The 21879-nt window shown below is 49.2% G+C and overlaps 1 protein-coding gene across 5 annotated transcripts in view; it reads left to right on the top strand.

Annotated features, from left to right (window-relative positions):
• The window catches only part of TKTL1 (transketolase like 1), a 35597-nt gene extending 18652 nt beyond the window's left edge, over positions 1-16945 (top strand). For 3 of the 5 annotated variants that reach the window (XM_035288094.3, XM_035288096.2, XM_035288097.3), the window contains 8 exons: positions 897-1061; positions 6397-6553; positions 8994-9124; positions 11241-11324; positions 13321-13417; positions 13571-13690; positions 15531-15645; positions 16722-16945. In XM_035288094.3, the coding sequence (XP_035143985.2) occupies positions 897-1061; positions 6397-6553; positions 8994-9124; positions 11241-11324; positions 13321-13417; positions 13571-13690; positions 15531-15645; positions 16722-16794 (942 nt within the window). In that variant the 3' untranslated portion in view covers positions 16795-16945. Of the gene's footprint in view, positions 1-896; positions 1062-6396; positions 6554-8993; positions 9125-11240; positions 11325-13320; positions 13418-13570; positions 13691-15530; positions 16505-16721 lie in introns of those variants that run through there. The other 2 variants (XM_035288095.3, XM_078363691.1) reach the window with 1 other exon arrangement.
• Positions 16946-21879: the final 4934 nt, after the last annotated feature.

Below are 21879 nucleotides of genomic sequence, written 5' to 3' on the forward strand. Positions count from 1 at the left end.
AGTGAAAATGTGACAGAGCTAGCCTAAAGAAAACTGTAGAGCAATTTGATTTATGAATACCAACATAAAAATTATAAACAGAACGTTAACCCATCTCAGCTGCATTAGTACATTTAAAAAATTAAATGAGTCCGTGAGCTCAAAATAGTAATGCAGATGACTCAAGCCAGGAGACATAGGAATAGAATTCACTGTTCTAGTATTAGGTCAAAGGAAGCGGGGGTCGGGGGAAGTATGATCCTCATCATACACACTAAACAAAAACAGTTCAGGGCATTCAACAATTTTTTTTTTTTTTTTGAGATGGAGTCTCGCTCAGTCACCCAGGCTGGAGTACAGTGGCACAGTCTCAGCTCACTGCAACCTCTGCCTCCTGGGTTCAAGTGATTCAGCTGCCTTAGCCTCCCAAGTAGCTGGGACTACAGGCACCCGCCATTATGCCCAGCTAATTTTTTTGTATTTTAATAGAGATGGTGTTTCACCATGTTGGCCAGACCTAGTCTTGAACTCCTGAGCTCAGATGATCTGCCCGGCTCAGCCTCCCAAAGTGCTGGGATTACAAGTGTGAGTCATTGTACCTTGTCAAGTAATTTGGAAAATATGCTAAGAACTAGTAATGTCAGAAATCTCACTCTAGAGCTGTGAAGCGTTAGCCTGCTTGGGAAGTGGGGGCCTGGGATGGGGGTAACTTGCCACATCAGCCGTTTAGCATGGCTTTAAGATTGACTAACAATCCATGTTTATGACATTAAAGGAAATTTTTGGTAAATCACAAATTTACTTTCTCCAAGAGAGATGATAATATGTCATTCTGCAATATGGTACCTTCCTTCTGTAGTCGTTCCTTCTAAACACATTTGAAGAAACTCTACCACCTGATTCTTTATTTCTTCTAGATAGCTACTCGGAAAGCATGTGGCTTGGCTCTGGCTAAACTGGGCGATGCAAACGACAGAGTCATTGTGCTGGATGGTGACACCAAGTACTCTACCTTCTCTGAGATCTTCAACAGAGAGTACCCTGAGCGTTTCATCGAGTGCTTTATGGCTGAACAAAACATGGTGAGTGTGTAGTGTCTCTTGGGGCTTCTTACAATCCATGGCCCACTGGACACAGAAGGCCCAGCCTGTGCTAGTTTTTCTTTCCATTTATGAAAACAAAGGGACTGGGAAAAAATCTCCAGGGAAACAGGAGGCAGGTAGCCCCATAGAGTCTGAAAAGTGGCTTCTAGGTCTGCTAGGAGGACTGGAATGGACGACTCAGCACTCTGTGAGCACCCTTTCCAAGTTGGCTGAGGGCAGCAGGCCCAAGGCCACAGACAGTGGGTCCTCTAAGCCTAGAACCATCTGAAGCCAGGGCTCTGGGCCTGAAGCATCCCAAGCTCCCTAGTAGCTCCCTCTGCCCAATTCTATAACCACCCAGGGGCACATCAGTTGAGGAGCCACAGAGAATGCAGGGTGTTTTCTCTCCACTGTAGAGGGGCCTAATATATCACAGAAATGCAAACATTGCAGTCACAAAAGTAACAATCCTTAGAGCTGGTGCCTTAGGCAAAGCCACTCTGCTTATCTGTGCTTCAGTCTCTCCCTAGAGTGATACTAATGCAAGGAGTATCTGAAGCACACACACACAAGCACACCCCTCTCAAGGAAGGAGTTAACGCCAGTAAACCCTTTGAATGCTAAAGCTCTGTGCATCGTAGAAGATGATGCCCATCTCCCGTCGTCATGTTGCAAAGGCCAGGACAGCACTGGATACCTCAGTGATTCTAGCCAGAAAACCACAGGCCAGCTGGACTTATTTACAATAAATTTATTTGGAATAAGTATTTAAAATTTTTTTAAAATTAGTTGTCAGCATTTAAAAACCAGGAGATTATAGGTGTGGTGGCACGAGCCTGCAGTCCCAGCTACTTGGGACGCTGAGGCAGGAGGATGCTTGATCCCAGGACTCTGAGGCTGCCGTGTACCACTGCATTCCAGCCTGTTAGACAGCAAGATCCCCTCTCACAAAAGAAACAGGATCGGGAGATCTTATTAGAATATACCTTTCTGGATTCTTTTGAAAAATGGGAAGAAATTCCACCACAGGGTGGCATTCCCTCCTGATGCCAGTTGACTGAAGTCAAACAGCAGCCCTGTTGAGATGGGTGCTCCCAGCCAGCTCGTCGTGCTCCCCACACTCTGACAGACCAGTTGTCCAGCACCGTCGCCAAGGCTGGAGTGCTGTGGCACGATCTCGGCTCACTGCAACCTCTGCCTCCCAGGTTCAGGCGATTCCCTTGCCGCAGCCTCCCAAGTAGTTAGGATTACAGATGTGCGCCACCACACGCTAATTTTTGTATTTTTAGTGGAGACAGGGATTCACCGCTTTGGTCAGGGTGTTCTCGAACTCCCGACCTCAGTTGACCCACCCATCTCAGTCTCCCAAAGTGCTGGGATTACAGGCGTGAGCCCCCGAGCCTTACTCGTTAAGCTGTTTTCATTTTGAATGGAAAACAATGCAATCCATAATTTTCCCTATTGATGCTCCTATCAGAAAGCTGGCTCCCTGCATCACTGCCCTCAGTGCACAGCCGTATAGTCTACTCTGTGCCTGCTGACATGTTCTCACAGTTGGAAAAAACTGTGAAGAAGAGGCGAGCAGGTGCTATGTAGTGCCGTGCTGAAAGAGGTGGCTACAGTGTAGAGCTTGACCAGGGGCCAATCAGGGACAGCCTCTCAGCACAGGTGATACTTAAGCTGCGTCTCAGGTGATGAGAAGTCAGCTGTGCACAGATGTGGGAGACGGCATCCCAAGCAGGGGGCACAGCCATCTGGAGGCAGGCCCAGGCTTGGGAGGTTTAGGGAGCAGAGGGAAAGCCAGGTGGCAGAAGCATGGTGAATGCAGAAAGGTCTCCAGGGCCGGGGCACACGGGGTCTTCAAGGGGCCTTCAAGGGGCCCTGTTCAGCACCTCGGCTTCTCTTGCAGTTTGCTGGGAAGCCACCGGAGGGCTTTAAGCAGGAGAGCAGCAGCTTGCGTTTTCCAAAACTGAAGAGTGGAGAATGGCTTCATTCAGGAAGGGAGGGAAAGGAGAGGGTGGCTTGGACCAGGGCAGTAGCTGTGGAGTCAGAGGAAAGCAGACTTGTCACATATTGCCTTATCAGGAGAGCCAGCAGGATCCCAGTGGCAGGTGTCAGGGCAAGAACCAAGGTTGGCACTCGAATGTGGGCAGCAGTACCTGGGGGAAGGTGGTGTCACCTCTTGAGATTGACAAGACTGAGAGAAGAGTAGACTGGGGACACCAACAGGAGCTCCGTGTGTGCCCAAGGGGATGGAGCACCTGTTAGATGTGCGGAGGGAGACAGTGGTGTCGGATGGCTGGGTAGTAGATCAGTCATTTTCACGTGTTCTGCTCCATACCGCTAAATGCAGTTTTCGAAACCACATATCCCTTGGCCTAGTTTTAAGCTGACATCGTTTTTTGTTTTTATTTTTTGTAGCGTAGAGATGGAGTCTTGCTCCGCTCCGTTGCCCAGGCTGGAATGCAGTGGTGCAGTCATGGCTCACTGCAGCCTCAAACTCCTGGGCTCAAGGGATGCTCTGGCCTCAGCCTCCTGAGGAACTGGGACTATGAGCATGAGCCTGTACACCTGGCCACATCTGAATTTTTTTTTTTTTTTTGAGACGGAGTTTCGCTCTTGTTACCCAGGCTGGAGTGCAATGGCGCGATCTCGGCTCACCGCAACCTCCGCCTCCTGGGTTTAGGCAATTCTCCTGCCTCAGCCTCCTGAGTAGCTGGGATTACAGGCACGCGCCACCATGCCCAGCTAATTTTTTGTATTTTTAGTGGAGACGGGGTTTCACCATGTTGACCGGGATGGTCTCGATCTCTTGACCTCGTGATCCACCCGCCTCAGCCTCCCAAAGTGCTGGGATTACAGGCATGAGCCACCGCGCCCGGCCCCACATCTGAATTTTTAATCACACATTTAAATAGTTGCAAAGGGTAGGGTTGCTCATATGTTGACCTTTTTGATACTTTAATACTCAAATCATGCAATTAAAGATGACATTGACTGGGCATAGTGGCTCACACCTGTCATCCCAGCACTTTCGGAGGCTGAAGCTGGAGGATTGCTGGAGCTCAGAAGTTCAAGACCAGCCTTGAACAACAGTGAGACCTGCTCTCTAATCTTAAAAAAACTCATGCCAAGCCACTTTTCTTTGTCAGAAATTAAATCCCTTTTTCTACCTGGTTTCCAATTTCCATTTGATTCATTTCCCCAATATATCTTTATGCATGAAAACCTTTTATTGATTGTCCTGTCATTTTTCTTTGCAACAAAAGTATGCGTATAAATTGATAGCTTTTTAAAGAAAATTATAGGCCTCTGAGGATTAGATTTTTTTGTGGACTGAGACACAGTTTTTATTACTGGCTTACATGTTAGTGGATGAACATACTTGTAATTTGAATGTGATAACATTCAGAACAGATTCTATTCCTGTTTTTCATTTTAATGATGTAAGTGCTATGAAACCTTACATAAATAAGTAGATGGGGGAAGTTTTGTTGGAGGAATGTCACTCAATTCTTTAAATTCCTTCCCAGTTATAAGCCAAAAAAATCACAATCACATAGCGATCTTTCATGTAAAGTTGTTTATAAAAATTACTTACAGAGGCCCGGCATGGTGGTTCACGCCTGTAATCCCAGCACTTTAGGAGGCCGAGGTGGGCGGATCATGAGGTCTGGAGATCGAGACCATCCTGCCCAACATGGTGAAACCCCATCTCTACTAAAATACAAAAAAAATATAGCTGGGCATGGTGGTGGTGCACACCTATAGTCCCAACTACTTGGGAGGCTGAGGCAGAAGAATCGCTTGAACTCGGGAGGCAGAGGTTGCGGTGAGCCAAGATCACACCACTGTACTCCATCCTGGCTACAGACCAAGACTCCATCTCAAAAAAAAAATGACTTGCAAAGTTGACCATTTCATTAATAAGTTCGTTTTCTCTTCACCAGCATACTTACTTCAAATTTTGTCCTCTTTACTTGGCTCTAGAGGTTCTATACTCCAGGATGATCCTCCTGTGAGAGTCAGGTAGCTGAGAACATGCCCTTTGGGGATCAGGTTGCTAGAACGTGATTGTTAAAAGAGATGGTGGGAGACTTGGGGGTGGTGGCTAACACCTGTAATTCCAGCACTTTGGGAGGCTGGCTGAGGCGGGTGGATCCCCGAGATCCAGGAGTTGGAGATAAGCCTGGCCAACATGGTGAAACTTTGTCTCTACTAAAAATACATAAATTAGCTGGGCACGGTGGCAGGGGCCTATAATCCCAGCTACTCAGGAAGCTGAGGCACGAGAATCGCTTGAACCTGGGAGACGGAGGTTGCAGTGAGCAGAGATCATGCCACTGCACTCCAGCCTGGGAAACAGAGCAAGACTTGCATGTCTCAAAGAAAAAAAGATGAAGGGAACACAGACCCTCTTTTTGGTAAATGAATGTAGACAGAGTTGATCTGGAGTTGGGGACCTTGAGTGGAACACCCACAGCCACATCCCTCTTAGAAAGCCTGTGTCGCCCCAGGGAGGTTTGAGTTCTAGTTTGAAGCCCACTGGGATATTTGAGTCCAGACCTCTGGGAAAGCGGGGCAAGGAATAGCAGTGTAAAGTGGGGGTCATTACCAGAATGCAGATCAGGGGAACACTGGGCCAGAGGTGACTTCCCAACGGTGTACAGGGCCCTGAGGACTTGCCCCAGCAGCACCCATGAGGCGACAGGAGGAAACGATCAGGGGCCAAGTCAAGTCACAGCCAGCCAAGGTCCAGAAGCTTCTTGGTTTTGTGGCTTCGAGGTCCCTCATGGGGATGGTAGCCTAGATGAAGTAGGTTGGTAAGAATGTGGGAAATGAGAAAGCAGGGGCAATGACTGTAGTCAATTTGTGAGAAGTTTACTGTGGAAAACCCAGATGTGGGGCAAGCTCTGGAGGCAGGACAAGGTGGAGGTGGGGTGTGAAGATTAAAAGTGCTGGCTCACTCCTGAATGGAAATTATAAATGATCCAAGAGAAAGGGAAGTAGCACAAGAGGGGGAGGGGAAGCTGCATGGCTGGAGACTCCTGTGAGGAGGCAGGAACAGGACGGGATTCGGGATGACCTGGTGGGGCGTGGACCCTGGAAAGCTGTGGGCACCGGGAGGGCAGGCGGAGGAGACTAATCTCTTGCTCCCTAGGGTCTATGAGGTAAGGGCGCCCAGGTTTTGCGGAAATAAGGGCATGGGAAGGACACATGCTAGAACTGGGAGCAGTTCTGCAGGTGCAGAATAGGGGTTACCATGGGGACTGTGGGGAAAGGGTGGTGGGGGCAGTGCCCAGGGATGTTACTATTTGTGTTTGCTGTGTTGCAGGTGAGCGTGGCGCTGGGCTGTGCCTCCCGCGGGCGGACCATTGCATTTGCCTGCACCTTTGCTGCCTTTCTGAGCCGAGCATTTGGTCAGATCCAGATGGGAGCCCTCTCTGAAAGCAACGTCAACATTATTGGCTCCCACTGTGGGGTGTCTGTGGGTAAGGGTTCTAAATGCCATCATTTTGGTAGCTCTCCTCCTTCACAGAGAAAGATGAACATGGAGTAGGTTAAGCCAGGAATTTCCTTATGGTTCCATGAAGTTTGATTATTCAGGCCTTCTTGTTTGAAAAAGCCATATTGTACTTTAAAGTATCAGGCACTCAGCAACTTTTGAAGTGTGTCTGTTGGTGGTGCTGTTGACTGTCCCACTTTCGGAATGTGAAAAGTGACTGCTGATCCTGAGTGCCCCTTGTGTGTTGAGGTATATGCAGATATGGACAGGGCTAGCAGGGTCGTGGACCCCTTTCTGCCCTCGCTGTGGTGGCAGTCTGAGCGTAAACAGCATGGACAGAGGAAGACAGGAATTCTGGCTGGCTGTACAGCCAGCTCAGGTGGGAGGGGGCCTGGAGCAGCAGGAACCCTGGAACATGACACAAGGCAAGTGACTTGCAAACACGCCCTTCTCAGAATAGTATTAATCTGGCAGGTGGGCTAGAAGGAAACCACAGGCAATGGGAAGCCAAAGAGGGGATTGAAACAAGATGTGCAAGTCGGTCGGGGAGGAAACCGGGAGTGGGGGATCTGAGAGTGAAAGAGGTGAGTGTGTCTGACAGATGGAGAGCTCTGCAATGGTGTGAAAAGCACAAGTCTCCAGGGTTTTCTCACTTGGGAAACATCAGGGAGTCATTTTCTTGAACAACAGAAATAACATGGGAAAGATGAGCCAGCTGGTGTGCTTGTGGCAGGCAGGTGGGCTCAGTAGGTGTGGCTGCACACACTTGCTTCTAGAATGCCGGAGGTGCATACTGGGAAGTCAGCTCAGGGACTCCTTGAGAAAATGAGGCTGGACAAGATGGCTCTAGAGAGACCTGGAATCACGACTGTCTGGGTGAAACTGGAGGCGCAGGTGGTGGCCATGGAGAGGAGGCGCAGTAGCACTGCAGGGGTGGCCAGGGGAGAGGAGGCGCAGCAGCACTGCAGGTGGTGGCCAGGGAGAGGAGGCGCAGCAGCACTGCAGGGGTGGCCAGGGAGAGGAGGCACAGCAGCACTGCAGGTGGTGGCCAGGGAGAGGAGGCGCAGCAGCACTGCAGGGGTGGCCAGGGAGAGGAGGCGCAGCAGCACTGCAGGGGTGGCCAGGGAGAGGAGCCGCAGCAGCACTGCAGGGGCAGAAGGGCCTAGGAAAGGGGCCCTGAGTCCACCTGCAGCTATGCTCAGTGTCAGTTTTGAAATAGTCACATGGAGAAGTGGCTCTAGATCCAATCCAAAGAAGAGGTAGAAGGCTGGACACAGTGGCTCATGCCTGTAATCCCAGCACTTGGTGAAACCCTGTCTACTAAAAATAGAAAAACTAGCCAGGTGTGGTGGCATGCACCTGTATTCCCAGCTTCTCGGGAGGCCGAGATAGGAGGCAGAGGCTGCAGTGAGCCAAGATCACAACACTGCACTCCAGCCTGGAGACAGAACCAGACTCAACTCTCAAAAAAAAAAAGAAAAGAAAAGAAAGTCTGGCATGGTTGCTCACACCTGTAATCGCAGCACTTCGGCACTTTGGGAGGCTGAGATAGGTGGATCACCCGAAGTCAGGAGTTCCAGACCAGCCTGACCAACATGGTGAAACCTCATCTCTGCTACAAAAATTAGGCATGGTGGCTGGTGCCTGTACTCCCAGCTACATGGGAGGCTGAGACAGGAGAATCACTTGAACCGGGGAGGCGAAGGTTGCAGTGAGCTGAGATTGTGCCACTGCACTCCAGCCTAGGCAACAGAGTGAGACTCCATCTCAAAAAAATACATACTTTTTTAAAAAAAAAGAGCTGGGCTGTTAGAGGTTAGACAGTTGTCCTAGGCAAGGCAGTGTGCATGGTGACAGTCCCCTGTCCCCTTCCTAGCTGAGAAGAGCTAAGCTGCCCAGTGCACATTAAGATTTCTTTTTCACATTTCTGGCCAGAAACTCTGTTCCCAGATATACCCTAAAGCACCCTGTAGCACCCCCAGAGTGCCTTAAAAGAGTGCTACCTACTTGAAAGGCCTGGAGAAATGAAAAAGACCACTTTGCTATGCGAAACCCAGTCTCTGGATGTAGAAAAGAGACGTCAGACTTTTGAGAACAAAGCTGAGGACCTTCCAAAAGAGACCAGGGTGTCAGAGACTTAGCAGGGCAAACTCAGGCCACCAATGCTCAGCCGTCGTGGACAGTAGCTTGGAGTGTTCCATCTGAAGAGTCAGCTGGGGCCTAACCTGAGGTGTCAACAGTGTAATCTCAAGGGAGACAGGCGTGCAAGAACACAACGGGAATTAGTTACAAGGATGCAGTCAGACCGTTTATGGGGCTCTGACCACGTGGCAATAGGAAGAATTGCCTCTTCAGAGCTAGAAGGGGAAGGAGGGCAGTTTCTCATGGGGTTATGCTCATGTTTTCATCGGGCTGTGGTCTCTCAGGTGAAGATGGCGCTTCCCGGATGGCCTTGGACGATATAGCCATGTTTCGAACCATTCCCACGTGCACCATTTTCTATCCAAGTGATGCCGTCTCTACGGAGCATGCTGTTTCTCTGGCGGCCAATGCCAAGGTATTTTTAGGGGAACACTAGTTTCAGACAGAAAATGCTTCTGGACTCTACTCTAGTTTCATACTTATGATTGGGGTTTTTTCTCAGCATAAAGGTGGTATTCGTGATAGAAACTTCGGTGATAGAATTCTTTACAAAAACAGGTGATTATGCATACGAATACATTTGCTTTGTAAAAGATTCAAACAGTGCAAGATACTGAACAAAACCTGACCGCCTGTCTCATGAGGGCTCAGCAGAAGAAACAGGGACCATTCTGAGTATTGTCAACAGGAGATGTTTGACAAAAGGGTGCTTTGGAAACAGCAGGAGCAAGCTCCAGGCAGAGTCCAGATTGTATGTAGTATTAGCCCTGGTGGCTGCAGCCAGGGGTGAAGAAGCTCCTGCTGCCCCCAGACATCCAGGAAGCTGGAGAGCAGATGCCACTGCAGATGCACCCTGGGGTAAGAGTGTGTGGGATGTTGCACAAGGGCCTCAGATGTACAGAACCCAATTCCAGTTGAGAAGCGAGCTGCACAGGAGCCAAGGCAGCTCTTGATCTTTCCAGCCTCTCCCACTAACTTTCAGCAAGCGCCCTTAGCACCATGCACCTCACCCATACCCACACAGTTAACCCCTGGCACAGTCAAGGTGGGTACTGTACATTTCATTTCCAAGCACCCATGGTCATTTCTTTGATTTTTTTTAATAAGTGGGCTCCCACTTTACATACTATTCTGTACTTTTTTTTTTGAGACAGAGTCTTGATCTGTCACCCAGGCTGGGGTGCCCCAGAGTGCTAGATTTACAGGCGTAAGCCATAGCACCCGGCCTAATTTTTGTATTTTTTGGGAGAGATGGGGCTTTGCCATGTTGGCCAGGTTAGTCTCAAAATTCCTGGCCTCAAGTGATCCGCCCACCTTGGCCTCCCAAAGTGCTGGGATAACGGGCATGAGCAACTGTGTCTGGCCAATTGTGTACTTCTAAACTTAGTTTATCTTGGAGATTGTTCTGTGATTTCATGCATGGTACAGGATTTCATTTCTAGAAAAGTCAAGAGAGGCAAAACAAGATCAGGTGATAGAAATTAGAAGCCGGGCACAGTGGCTCACACATGTAATTCCAACACTTTGGGTACATCACAGGGTCAGGAGTTTGAGACCATCCTAACTAACACAGTAAAATCCCATCTCTACTAAAAATAGAAAAAATTAGCTGGCCATGGTGGCATGCCCCTGTAGTCCCAGCTACTCGAGAGGCTGAGGCAGGAGAATCTCTTGAACCCGGGAGGCAGAGGTTGCAGTGAGATGAGATCGCTACACTGCACTCCAGCCTGGGCAAGAGAGTGAGACTTCGTCTCAAAAAACAAAACAAAAAAAAATTAGAGTAGAGCTTGCTTCGTAGCCGGGGGAGAGTGACTGGGGAAAGAGGCACCGGGGAACTCTGCTGGCGGCAATGCTGCTGGGCTTCGATGAGGGCTCTGATTGGATGGCGCATTCAGGAAGTGTTGCACTTAGGACGTGCATTTTACTGCAGCTGAGTTATGTTTTGGTGAGGACATTGAATCAAGATGGTTTATAGCGTATTTCTTGATACATTTATTCATAATGCATCCATTAATATGTATATAAATTAACAAATTCTTTAGACACACAAGTGTTGATTTATACTCATAAATGTTTATGTGCTCAAATTGGTCATAAAAATGTATTTACATTTTACTGGGAAAGGAGCAAGTCATCTTGTGTTCAAATAGATGTTTATGGTCTTCCTGAAGATGAAGCATTATAAGCTATTGTGGCAAAAGTTAACATTCTAACGTTCTTTTCTGAGTTTCTAGTTAATGTGAGTCAGTGCTCTGCCGTGAACTAGTGTTCTGTGCAGACAGAGCGAGCCAGTGAGTATTGGGAAATCTTCCAAGGGGATCGGTGTGATGGCACGGGAGCTTGTCCTTGAGGGCAGCCCCAGGGTCCTGCTGGGAGCTGTCGGCTAATGGCTGTAGATGCTCACCCCTTGCTCCAAAACCTACACTTTCAGGAAAAAGAGCTGTCCTGTTGACACCCCTCCATTCTTTCAGTGTCTGTTGTTGGAAATTCGTTGTTTGCTTTTCTAAACCCTGGCTCCGTTTATGCCCTAGGGAATGTGCTTCATTCGGACCACCCGACCAGAAACTTTCGTCATTTACACTCCACAGGAACACTTTGAGATCGGACAGGCCAAGGTAAGGGCTTAAGCTCTCCAGCGTTACTCGGTATCATGACCTGTAAAAAGAACGCTTCTGAATCTATCACCAGGTATCCTCAGAGTTGAGGCATCATCCTTTCTTTGCTCTCATTTAAAAAAAAAAAAACACAGTTGTGACCTTTACCTGCTTTTCCTTGGGAAGGAACATTTTATGAATTTCAGCTTAGCTTGAACTCTTCTGCTTTTCAAATGGAGTGTTTTGTTGTTGCTGTTGTTGAGCTCAAAGATAGTAACATGAAGCCACTTGAGCATCTTGGCTGTTATCTTGGCCGCAAACTAAACAAAACAGAAGTCATCCTGGTGTTGGCACATGCCTGTCATCCCAGAACTTTGGGAGGCAAAGGCCGGGAGGATTGCTTAAGGCCAGGAAGTCCAGAGCAACCTGGGCAACATAGCGAGATTCCCAACTCTACAAAAATTTTTAAAATTAGCCAGGTATGGCAGCGTGTGCCTGTAGTCTCCGCTACTCAGGAAGCTGAGGAAGGAGGATAGGGGAGCTCAGGAATTGAATGCAGCAGTGAGCTATGATGGATCGCACCACTGTACTCCAGCCTGGGTTATCAGCCTATCTGTAGATAAGGATTGGAGAAGGTAAGTGGCTTACTTAAGGGTTTTCAGCCTGTGAGCACCAAGACCAGAATCCAGGCTGGGTGGTGAGCCCAGTCTCCCCAGGCCTGCTGAGCACCCCCTGCTCAGCCTGCCTGTCAGGGCCACGTGTGGGGAACACCAGAAACTTCCATGGAGAAAGTAAGTGCCTCTTCTCATCACGTGGAGAGTGGGGCTTGCAGGCATTTTGTCATGCTTCCTTCCTGTCTTTTCTAGGCATGCATGTATAGTTTACACAGTTGAGATTATACTGTATAGAAAAGTTTGCCCATAGCCACTCTTGAAAGAGCAGCAGGTAGCATCCAGTTTGGTTGCTAAGGACTAGGCTGCTCCAGAATTCAGTTTCAAGTGCTCAGAATGGCCAGAGTGCTGCCTGCCATAAAGCAGGTATTTCCAGAACTGTCCACTGTGTGCCATAGGTGGTAGGTAGCTGGATGGAAAAAGATAGTGTTCACCTTTATTGTTAACTACAGGCTCTGTTTCTGTGGGGAGGGTGTCTGACATTCACATGGTTTGCAGAGCTTGCTTATTTCTGTCTCCTTTTTTCTAATACTTTTCCTGTCCTGAGAAAAGAAAGTAAATTTCCTGGTGGGAAAGGCTGTGGGTTAAATGTGTATGATAGTATGCATGCTTGTGGGTCATTAAAGGGCTAGGCTTTGCAGAGAGGATGTGGATACGTGTGCACATGAGGATGTGTATCTTAAGAGGCCAGGGTATCCTCAAAGAATGGGGTGACTCAGAAACCCTATCTGTATTATCAGTAATGGTTCTTAAGCTACAAGGGCGCCTGTACAGAGAGAGGAAGTGGAGAATAATTCCAGATGCCTCTGGTGGATAGCTTTGGAGGCAACTAAACTATGAAAGCAGCCGAGGAAGTCTGCCATTGCTTGCAGAATAGTACATTACTGAGAGCGAGGGCTTTGATGTCAGCCCCGCCTGCCCTGAGCCGCTCCTCCTGCTCTGAGATTTGCTTTCCTCAGCTGCATAATGGTCGCACCAGTGAACAGATCTTACAGGGAGACCGTGAGGGTTCTCAGAGCTCAGGCGCACAGAGCGTGTTGCCAATGCACAGCATGTTCCTGTGAATGGGTTAGTCATTGGAGTCCAATCTCGGTGTGCCATAGTCAGCTCTCAGACCAGACCCCTGATGGGTACGTAGCATCTCCATGCTGCAGGACAGCTGGGGCAGCATGGTTGCCTGTCAGAAAATATGTGTCCTGGCTTGTAAATGCATGGTGTTTTTTAGTAGTGAATTATTAAGAAGTGAAATTGCTAGAATCGAGATAGTAGCATAGCAGCGTGCATTCCACTTTGAGATGCACTCTGTGTAGTAACCACAGCATTCTGTTTTGCTGGCGCTATACCAGGTCCTCCGCCGCTGTGTCTGTGACAAGGTCACAGTTATTGGAGCTGGAATTACTGTGTACGAAGCCTTAGCAGCTGCTGATGAGCTTGCAAAACAAGGTCAGTTGGTTGTGTCTGAGCATCGAGGTTCGAGCTGGGAAGACAGGACTTCAGCTACCTCCTGCGCCCTGAGTGCTCCTTTTACTTCCATCCCTGCATGTTCTTTATTCTAAGTCTGCTGCTTGTACCAAGCTGGTTTTTGCTGTTCTGCAGGTATTTTTATCCGTGTCATTGACCTGTTTACCATTAAACCTTTGGATGTCACTACCATCATCTCCAGTGCGAAAGCCACAGGGGGCCGGGTCATTACAGTGGAGGATCACTACCCACAAGGTGTGTGTGGGCATTGGGAATGCTCTGAAAAGTTCTGATGGGAAGTGTTTTTGTTTTCCTTTATTATTCACATGGCAGACTCTCAGGTGTCACCTGAGGTTCACGTCTTACCGCCATGCCTTTGTTGTCCAGTACTGACTAAGCGTGAGGCCATGCTCATACACCGGTGTGTCTCCAACAGTGCCAGGCCACCAGGGCGGGTCAGGGGCAACAGGAGCGGCTGTTGCAGGCAAGGGAAGAGGCATGAAAAGTATCACAGTTTCTTTGGGTTTCGAATGATGAATAGTGTGCCCCAGACAAGGCATGGTGGCTCATACCTGTCATCCCAGCACTTGGGGAGGCCAACACAGATAGATGACTTGAGGCCAGGAGTTCGAGACCAGCCTGGTCAACATGGTGAAACCCTATCTCTTCTTCTTCTTTTTTTTTTTTTTTTTTTTTGAGACGGAGTTTCACTCTTGTTACCCAGGCAGGAGTGCAATGGCGTGATCTCGGCTCACTGCAACCTCCGCCTCCTGGGTTCAGGCAATTCTCCTGCCTCAGCCTCCCGAGTAGCTAGGATGACAGGCACACGCCACCATGCTCAGCTATTTTTTTGTATTTTTAGTAGAGACGGGGTTTCACCATGTTGACCAAGATGGTGTCGATCTCTTGACCTCGTGATCCACCCGCCTCGGCCTCCCAAAATGCTGGGATTACAGGCCTGAGCCACCGCACCCGGCCCCAACATGGTGAAACCCCATCTCTTCTAAAAATATAAAAATTAGTTGGGTGTGCTGGTCCATGTTTATAGTCCCAGCTACTCGGGAGGTTGAGTAGCATAAGAATTGCTTGAACCCAGGGTGTAGAAGTTGCAGTGAGCCAAGATCATGCCACTGCACTCCAGCCTGGGCAACAGAGTAAGACTCTATCTCAAAAATAAAAAGCGTGCCCCAACCAGAGAAGCAGGGACAGGATCGTGCAAGTGTAGAAAACAGGTGTGCCAGGAGGAGAGGGCTGGGCAGTGTTTGGGCCTGGAAAGGTTAGGTGGGGCAGATGATGAGATACAAGGAGGAGCATCACGTGTTCATGTGGCAGGGGCCCTTAGCCTGCAGAAGCGGTGCCTGATTCTCTGGAAGGACTCCTGGGCCCCAGAACACAGTCACCCTTACAGCTGAGGTTGATGACAGGGAAAGGGCACAGGACGGGATCCACCAGAGCAGGAACCGTGGGCCAGGTGGAGTTGAAAGAAGTCCTGCTCCAGGCTCCATCCGCCCCCACGGGGCATAGTGAGAAGTGCCTCCCATGTAGGCTCTGTTTCTGCCCAGGGATGCCTGCTAGAGACTTGGCACCCCATGTGTTTACTGGGAGCAGGTCCTGTTGGCACCCTCTGCCAAGCAGGTAACCAAATCCCTGGCTCCCAGCAGGAAAGCAGGTGCTCATGTCAACCACGTTGTTCCTACAAACAGTCCAGGTGCAGGACCGCCCTGTCCAGTAGGGAAAGCGTCACAGCTGCAAGGAGACCTTCAGCCAAGAGCCAGGCTTGCCAATCAGCAGCCTCAAGTCGGCCGGTCACTTTTCTGCACTGTTAACTTGTTAGTTTTAACCATTTTCAGGTCCCTGACAGCTTTGAAAATCGGAGTGCCACAGATCCCCACACTCAAGCAGCCCCTACTGTAGGCTGAGGCAGAGCAGTTTGTAAACCGGCAGTTTAGAATGAGAACTCAGGCCTGTCAGGGTGACTGTTCGCATGAATCACATTTTCCCCTGGGAAGCCATAAATTCAAAGGCCTCTCCATGTTGGGGCTTTAAGACTGACTAGCTGCTTTCACAGAAGGGCCTGATGTCCTTGTTTCCCCAGGTGGCATAGGGGAAGCTGTCTACACAGCCGTCTCCATGGATCCTGACATTAAAGTTCATTCGCTGGCAGTGTCGGGAGTGCCTCAGAGTGGGAAGCCCAAGGAATTGCTGGATAGGTATGGAATTAGTGCCAGACACATCGTAGTGGCCGTGAAATGCATGTTGCTGAACTAAAATAGCTGTTGGCTTTGGTCTTAAAAGGCCTGTTTACCCTACGTTTGTTTGTTCCAAAACCATCATTTAGATCTATACTGTCATGCTTTGTTTCTTAAAAGCAAAGCTAGCTTAACACCTTCCTTCATCCCTAGTTTGGAAATTCAAGCTAACTACTTATCCTTTAAACTGTGACTGCATATGCAAATACCACAATAATTTTTGAATCATTAAAGGGAGTCATACAAGGTTAAGTGAAAAAAATAGGTAGTAAAACAACCACCTCATAGTAAGTCTTTTAATAACACTATAGATACGTGGTAGAGTTAGTAACTTCTTAATGTACTTCCTTCATGAGTAACTAGTAGAGGTAATCTTTTTTTTAATGTATAAGACTCTAGATAAGTGGTAGAGGTAATAAATTCTTCAGTGTATTTCCTCGATGAGTAATTTACATATAAGACTCTAGATAAGTGGTAGAGGTAATAAATTCTTCAGTGTATTTCCTCGATGAGTAATTTACATATAAGACTCTAGATAAGTGGTAGAGGTAATAAATTCTTCAATGTATTTCCTCGATGAGTAATTTACATATAAGACTCTAGATAAGTGGTAGAGGTAATAAATTCTTCAGTGTATTTCCTCGATGAGTAATTTACATATAAGACTCTAGATAAGTGGTAGAGGTAATAAATTCTTCAATGTATTTCCTCGATGAGTAATTTACATATAAGACTCTAGATAAGTGGTAGAGGTAATAAATTCTTCAATGTATTTCCTCGATGAGTAATTTACATATAAGACTCTAGATAAGTGGTAGAGGTAATAAATTCTTCAATGTATTTCCTCGATGAGTAATTTACATATAAGACTCTAGATAAGTGGTAGAGGTAATCCTTTTCTCAATGTATTTCCTTCATGAGTAAAGAAAATGTGAACTGAAGTATAGATTGCAGTAGCCTAAGTTCCACAGCACAATAACACCGTGACACCTGCTGTTCCCACCTTGGGATTCTGTGTGCTGCCATCCAACCTGCAGCCTCCTGGGTAATGGTGTGACTGCAGCTGCCCTGGAATTCAGTTCACTGCCTTCGTGTCCCCTCTGCTGTTGAGAGCCTGTCAGGCAGCAGCGAAAGCTTGTTGGGATGTCCTGTGCTGCTTGTGTGACTGCTCTGTGAAGCGATGAGAGCACGCTAGTTCCGACCTCTATACTGTGCCGTTCAAGGTGGTAATAAAGCATTTCAGAACAGTTGCTTTATTCAGCACATGCTTTCTGTGTGAATCAGTTTCTCGATGGTCAGTTCCTAAATAAGGAAAAAGCTTTTATCTAAACCAGAAGCAGAATGAGCCGCGGCCCACACCAGTAAACCCGGGAAAGAATAATGGGCCACAGCTGAATCACTCACTAGAGAACAACAACGTGGCCTGAAAAGCTGTCCCTGAGCTGATGCCTTCCATCAGCTATAAGCACATAAAACTATGTGGCTAGAGGCGAGGCATATTGGTTCACGTCTCTAATTCCAGCACTTTGGGAGGCTAAGGCTGGTGGATTACCTGAGGTCACGAGTTCTATGTACCCTTCGAGCGTCTGTGGTGGGAGGGGGTGTTCAAACAATTTTGTGAGGAGTCGATGGAGTGATACTGAAGGTGCTGTGCCATCTGAAAGTCATCACTTTAGAGGAAGGTATTCTTTTTTCTTTTGTTTTGTTTTGTTTTTTAGTTCTTTGAGGAAGGCATTCTTAACAGACAAAAGCCATGCTTGCTTGTATTCAGGTGCAAAATGTTGGATTTGGTGAGAGCACAGGATTGGTGCACGGAAGCGCAGTGTGGCAACAAATGGAGCAACTAATTCCATGATGAAAAAGTGCAATTTCTAAACACAGGAAAGAGCCCCCAAAGCCTCGATTCAGTCCCAGAGAAGGTTCTGGGCAGAAACAGGACAAATGAAATTAATGACAGCGCAGGCACCATGATCACCCAGTGAGGGGAGTGAGCCCTGTTGCCAGCTTGGCCTGGCTGTGACTTCTGAGTAAACAAGTGTGTGTGTGTGTGTGTGTGTGTGTGTGTGTGTGTGTGTCTGAACTGTGAGAGCCTGGTGATGAACATTCCCTGGAAGATGCCGTGGACCAGCCCCTCGCCCTTGAGTCCTCCTAACATCTTTCTGCTCTGATTATTTCCCATCAATAAACCACCCAGCAGAGACTCCAGTACCATGTGCCCCAAAAACTTGGCTTGAATCCTGAAATCTGCTTCTTGCCCATGGGGCCTTGAGTAGCTGTAGAAGGGGATGATGGTGCTGATGACAGGGACAGTAGCTATCCCACAGTGCTGGTGCCATCATTTCGAAACACCCGTGCAGGCCTGCTCTGCGTACCTGGCAGTTTCCTACTCCCCAGCGCACCCTCGGCCGGCTCGCCCCATCGGCCCTTCCACAGCCGCCTTACCCACCTCGCTGGGGTTATGGTGAGGTTGGCGGTGACCCACCTGCCTCTCCGCTCCCGAAGTGTGAGCCTGGGCTGAAAGGGCTGACACTGGATGGGCAGGGAGTGCTGGAGGCCTGGCGCAGAGGGCTCACCAGGCGCTACCTGGAGGGCATGGTTCCTACCTGTGGGCCAACAGTGGTGGCAGGAGGAGTCACAGCCTGGGTGGAGAAGGGGACAGAGGTGTGGTGTGGATGGAGGCGTGCAGCTCGGACCCTCCTGGTTGCTGACGCAGCGAGGAAAACCCTGGAGAGCTAGGCACTTGCTTTCAGCCTCGGAGCCCAGCCTCCCCGGGGAAGCCAGGAGAGGTTCTACCACTTCAAGAGGCCTCCTTGCCCTGCCAGGCCGAGGTCAGGTTTAGAGAAGCTGGGACATTAGATTCAAGAGAGCTGAAATGATGTGACGTGTCATTCTGTATTTGGGTGAGGAAGCTGAGCACGCAGAGTTAGAAATCGCTCAGGTCAGGACCTGGGCTGCACCTGGTATCAGGACCCACCTGAGAGGCTCTACCTCCCTAAGTGTACCTGTCCCCTGGAGCATGGTGAGATTGGACGCTAGCTGTGGGTCTAAGAGCAGCAGTCTAGTTGTGGAGGGTCTCCTTGATGATACGAGTGAGTGTCCCCTGGCAAAGCTCTTTCCCAGGTAAGCTTGTGACAGAGTTCTTCCAGACAATGGGGGTCAAGCCACCTACACTACCAAGGGAGGCTCAGAGGGACTAGGGGCTTCTGGAGTCTCACCTTCAACTGAGGCCAAACAGATGGCCCAATTCTAGGATTCAGGGTCCCATTCCTCCGAAATGACTGCCCACGATTCATGTGGGAAGCATGGTAAGGCTGGGAATTCATAACTGTGGGAATCTGTAACTGGCATAGTCAAATGTGTTTGATTGTCAGAGCCGTCAGCCCTGCAGGTACAAGGAGTAAGGGAATTAAGAGGGCTTTCTTGGAAGCACCGTAGTTCTCCTACTGTGGCTCGACCTGAGAGGGAGCCTGAGCTCATTGCGTCTTCATGGTACATAGGCCCACTGAGGATCTTCCATACCGCAGCCCTCACAGCCATCCGACCACGACAGGTGCAGCAGGGACTTGAGCTCCCACATACTTGCTTCCGTTGAGCCATCATCCCAAGCAACCGGAGTGACAGGCCATGGATGACTCGTGCCCCACTTCCCAGTGGGAAAAAATGCTCAACCCTGTACTCCAGCCCAAAGGCAGAACCAGACCAATCCCCAAACTGTGTGCATAGCCCTATCTTCTAGAACCTCACCCAGGGCCAGTTCTAAATTAGGAACCAGTTAGAAGACAAAACTCCATACCTAGTATCTCAAGAAAGGAAAATGAAAGCGTGTTTACTTGGGGTTTGAGAGCTAACAGTGCAAAAGGGACACTGAAGTAACAGAGTTGGTGATGGAAGAAGCTAAAACCCTCAGAGCGAGGGGCAAAAATAAAGATGTTGGGGTGACCGGGAGTCTTGCAGTGAGCCTGGGAACATGGAAGGCTGGGGCTTGGGACTCCAAGGAGGGGCTGCTGCAGGGCATCACAGAAGGAGGAAGCAACGTCGTCTAAGAACAGGGCAGGAGGAAGTGTCTGTGGCATCATCTTCCAGTTCACTCATTCCGTCCTCGGTGGCATTGATGTGTTGTTGAGTCCATCAGATGAGACTTTAATTTCAGTGATGGCTTGTGTACTCTACAAGTTCTGCATGTTGCTTTTTCAAATCTCTCCCTGGATTAAACTAAGTCTTCTGTTTTCTATTCCCCCCCCCCCTTTTTTTGAGATAGAGTCTGGCTCTCACCAGGCTGGAACGCAGTGGCACGATCTTGGCTCACTGCAACCTCCACCTCCCAGGTTCAAGTGATTCTCCTGCCTCAGCCTCCCAAGTAGCTGGGACTACAGGTGCGAACCACCATGCCCAGCTAATTTGTATATTTTTATTAGAAACGGGGTTTCACCATGTTGGCCAGGATGGTCTCAATCTCTTGACCTCGTGATCCACCTGCCTTGGCCTCCCAAAGTGCTGGGATTACAGGTGTGAGCCACCGCGCCCGGCCTGTATCCCTTTCTTCCTACCCTTAGATTGTGTCAGAGAGACTATTAGAAGATCTGAGGAGTCAGTATACAATGCATATATCTGTCAGAACTGCTCTCTGATCTGCTGAGAATCCCAAGGTGGTCAGTCTGTGCTTGCAGAATTCACCCGATTAGGCCCTCTTTATCCTCCTCTTTTTACCCTCCTCTGTTTTTCATGCGATGACCCGAGGCCTGGGAGGTACTGGGCCAGGCTCACCTCCAACTCCTTCCTTTCACACCCATGGCCCTCCACATACCACACACCGTGGGGAATCTCAGAGGGCAGGAGTCAGAGTGGAGCAAAGCTGGGAAAGGGCTCAGGCTCTGGAGCCCAACTTCATGAGTCACATTTCCCTCCTGTCCTTGTCTGAAAATGGGGGTAACACTGGTACCAAGGTCCTAGGGCTGCTGTGAGGAGGAGGTGCATGCTCCCAGCCATTGCTGACAATGACTTGATAGCGCTTTTTGAGGGTTCCACCCTGGAACTGTGACAGGTCCAGCCTTGCTCTCTGACCTGCCCATTGATTCTCCATGATGGTGGCCAGTGCTGTCATCATGAGGCTGTGGGCCCCACTTCAGCTTTACCCCCGGAAGTCCTGTGGAAGAATCCTGGGGTGAAGTGTCCCCTCTAGGGAAGGTAGGTTGTCTCTGCCAGGATCCCAGCAGTATGACCACACTAGGGAGGCGAAGTGATCTCTCACCCAGGGCTCCCAGAGGCCTGAACCTTCTCCCTGTGCCTGTGGACAGGCAGCCTGTGCTGGAGGGTGCTCAGGGTGCCTGCTGGAAGGCAGGCAGACTCCTCCTCTCCTGCTCATGCAGACCCAAGCTGACACGGATCTGCTATCCCTGAGCTCCCTGTGCTGAGGGGCAGAACTCACCCCATCTTTCCTTCATCCCGGAGGGAACCCTGCAGAAACACTGGAATGTGCTGCAGGGCTCCAACATGCTACCATCTGAAGGCACAATGCCTTTTTTTTTTTGTTTTGATTTTTTTCTCTGTATTTAAAAACGGGGTCTCGCCTTGTTGCCCCGGCTGGTCTCCAGCGATCCTCCCACCTGAGCTTCCCAAAGTGCTGTGATGACAGGTGTGAGCCACTGAGCCTGGACCCTTGTTTTCCTTTGTCCTTTGTTTCCTCCCAGGGACTCCCCTCACTCACCTGTGGCCAAGATATGCTTGAAGTGACAAAACTACAAGTTGTATAACTGCTCCTTTCTATGTCTTCTCCCAAACGGCACTAGGAATGCGTGGAGGACAGACCATGGTACCTCACAGGTGCCACACTCAATCCCAGCCTAGTCAGCAGTGGCTGAGTGACCTAGACCACAGACTATAGCTAGACAGTGCTGCCAGGGCAACCTTCCCACCTTGGGTCAATCAGGAATTTCTAATGGGCACTCAGAAATGCCACCTACAACCCGGTGAGGTGGCTCACGCTTATAATCCCAGCACTTTGGGAGGCTGAGGTGGACAGATCATTTGAGGTTAGGAGTTGGAGAACAGTCTGGCCAACATGGGGAAACCCCTTCTCTAACTAAAAACACAAAAAATTAGCTGGGCATGGTGGTGCACTCCTGTAATCCCAGCTACTCGGGAGGCTGAGCCAGGAGAATTGCCTGAACCTGGGAGGTGGAGGTTGCAGTGAGCCGA

The sequence above is a fragment of the Callithrix jacchus genome, chromosome X (genome assembly GCF_049354715.1).
Source record: "Callithrix jacchus isolate 240 chromosome X, calJac240_pri, whole genome shotgun sequence".
Lineage (NCBI taxonomy): Eukaryota > Metazoa > Chordata > Mammalia > Primates > Cebidae > Callithrix > Callithrix jacchus.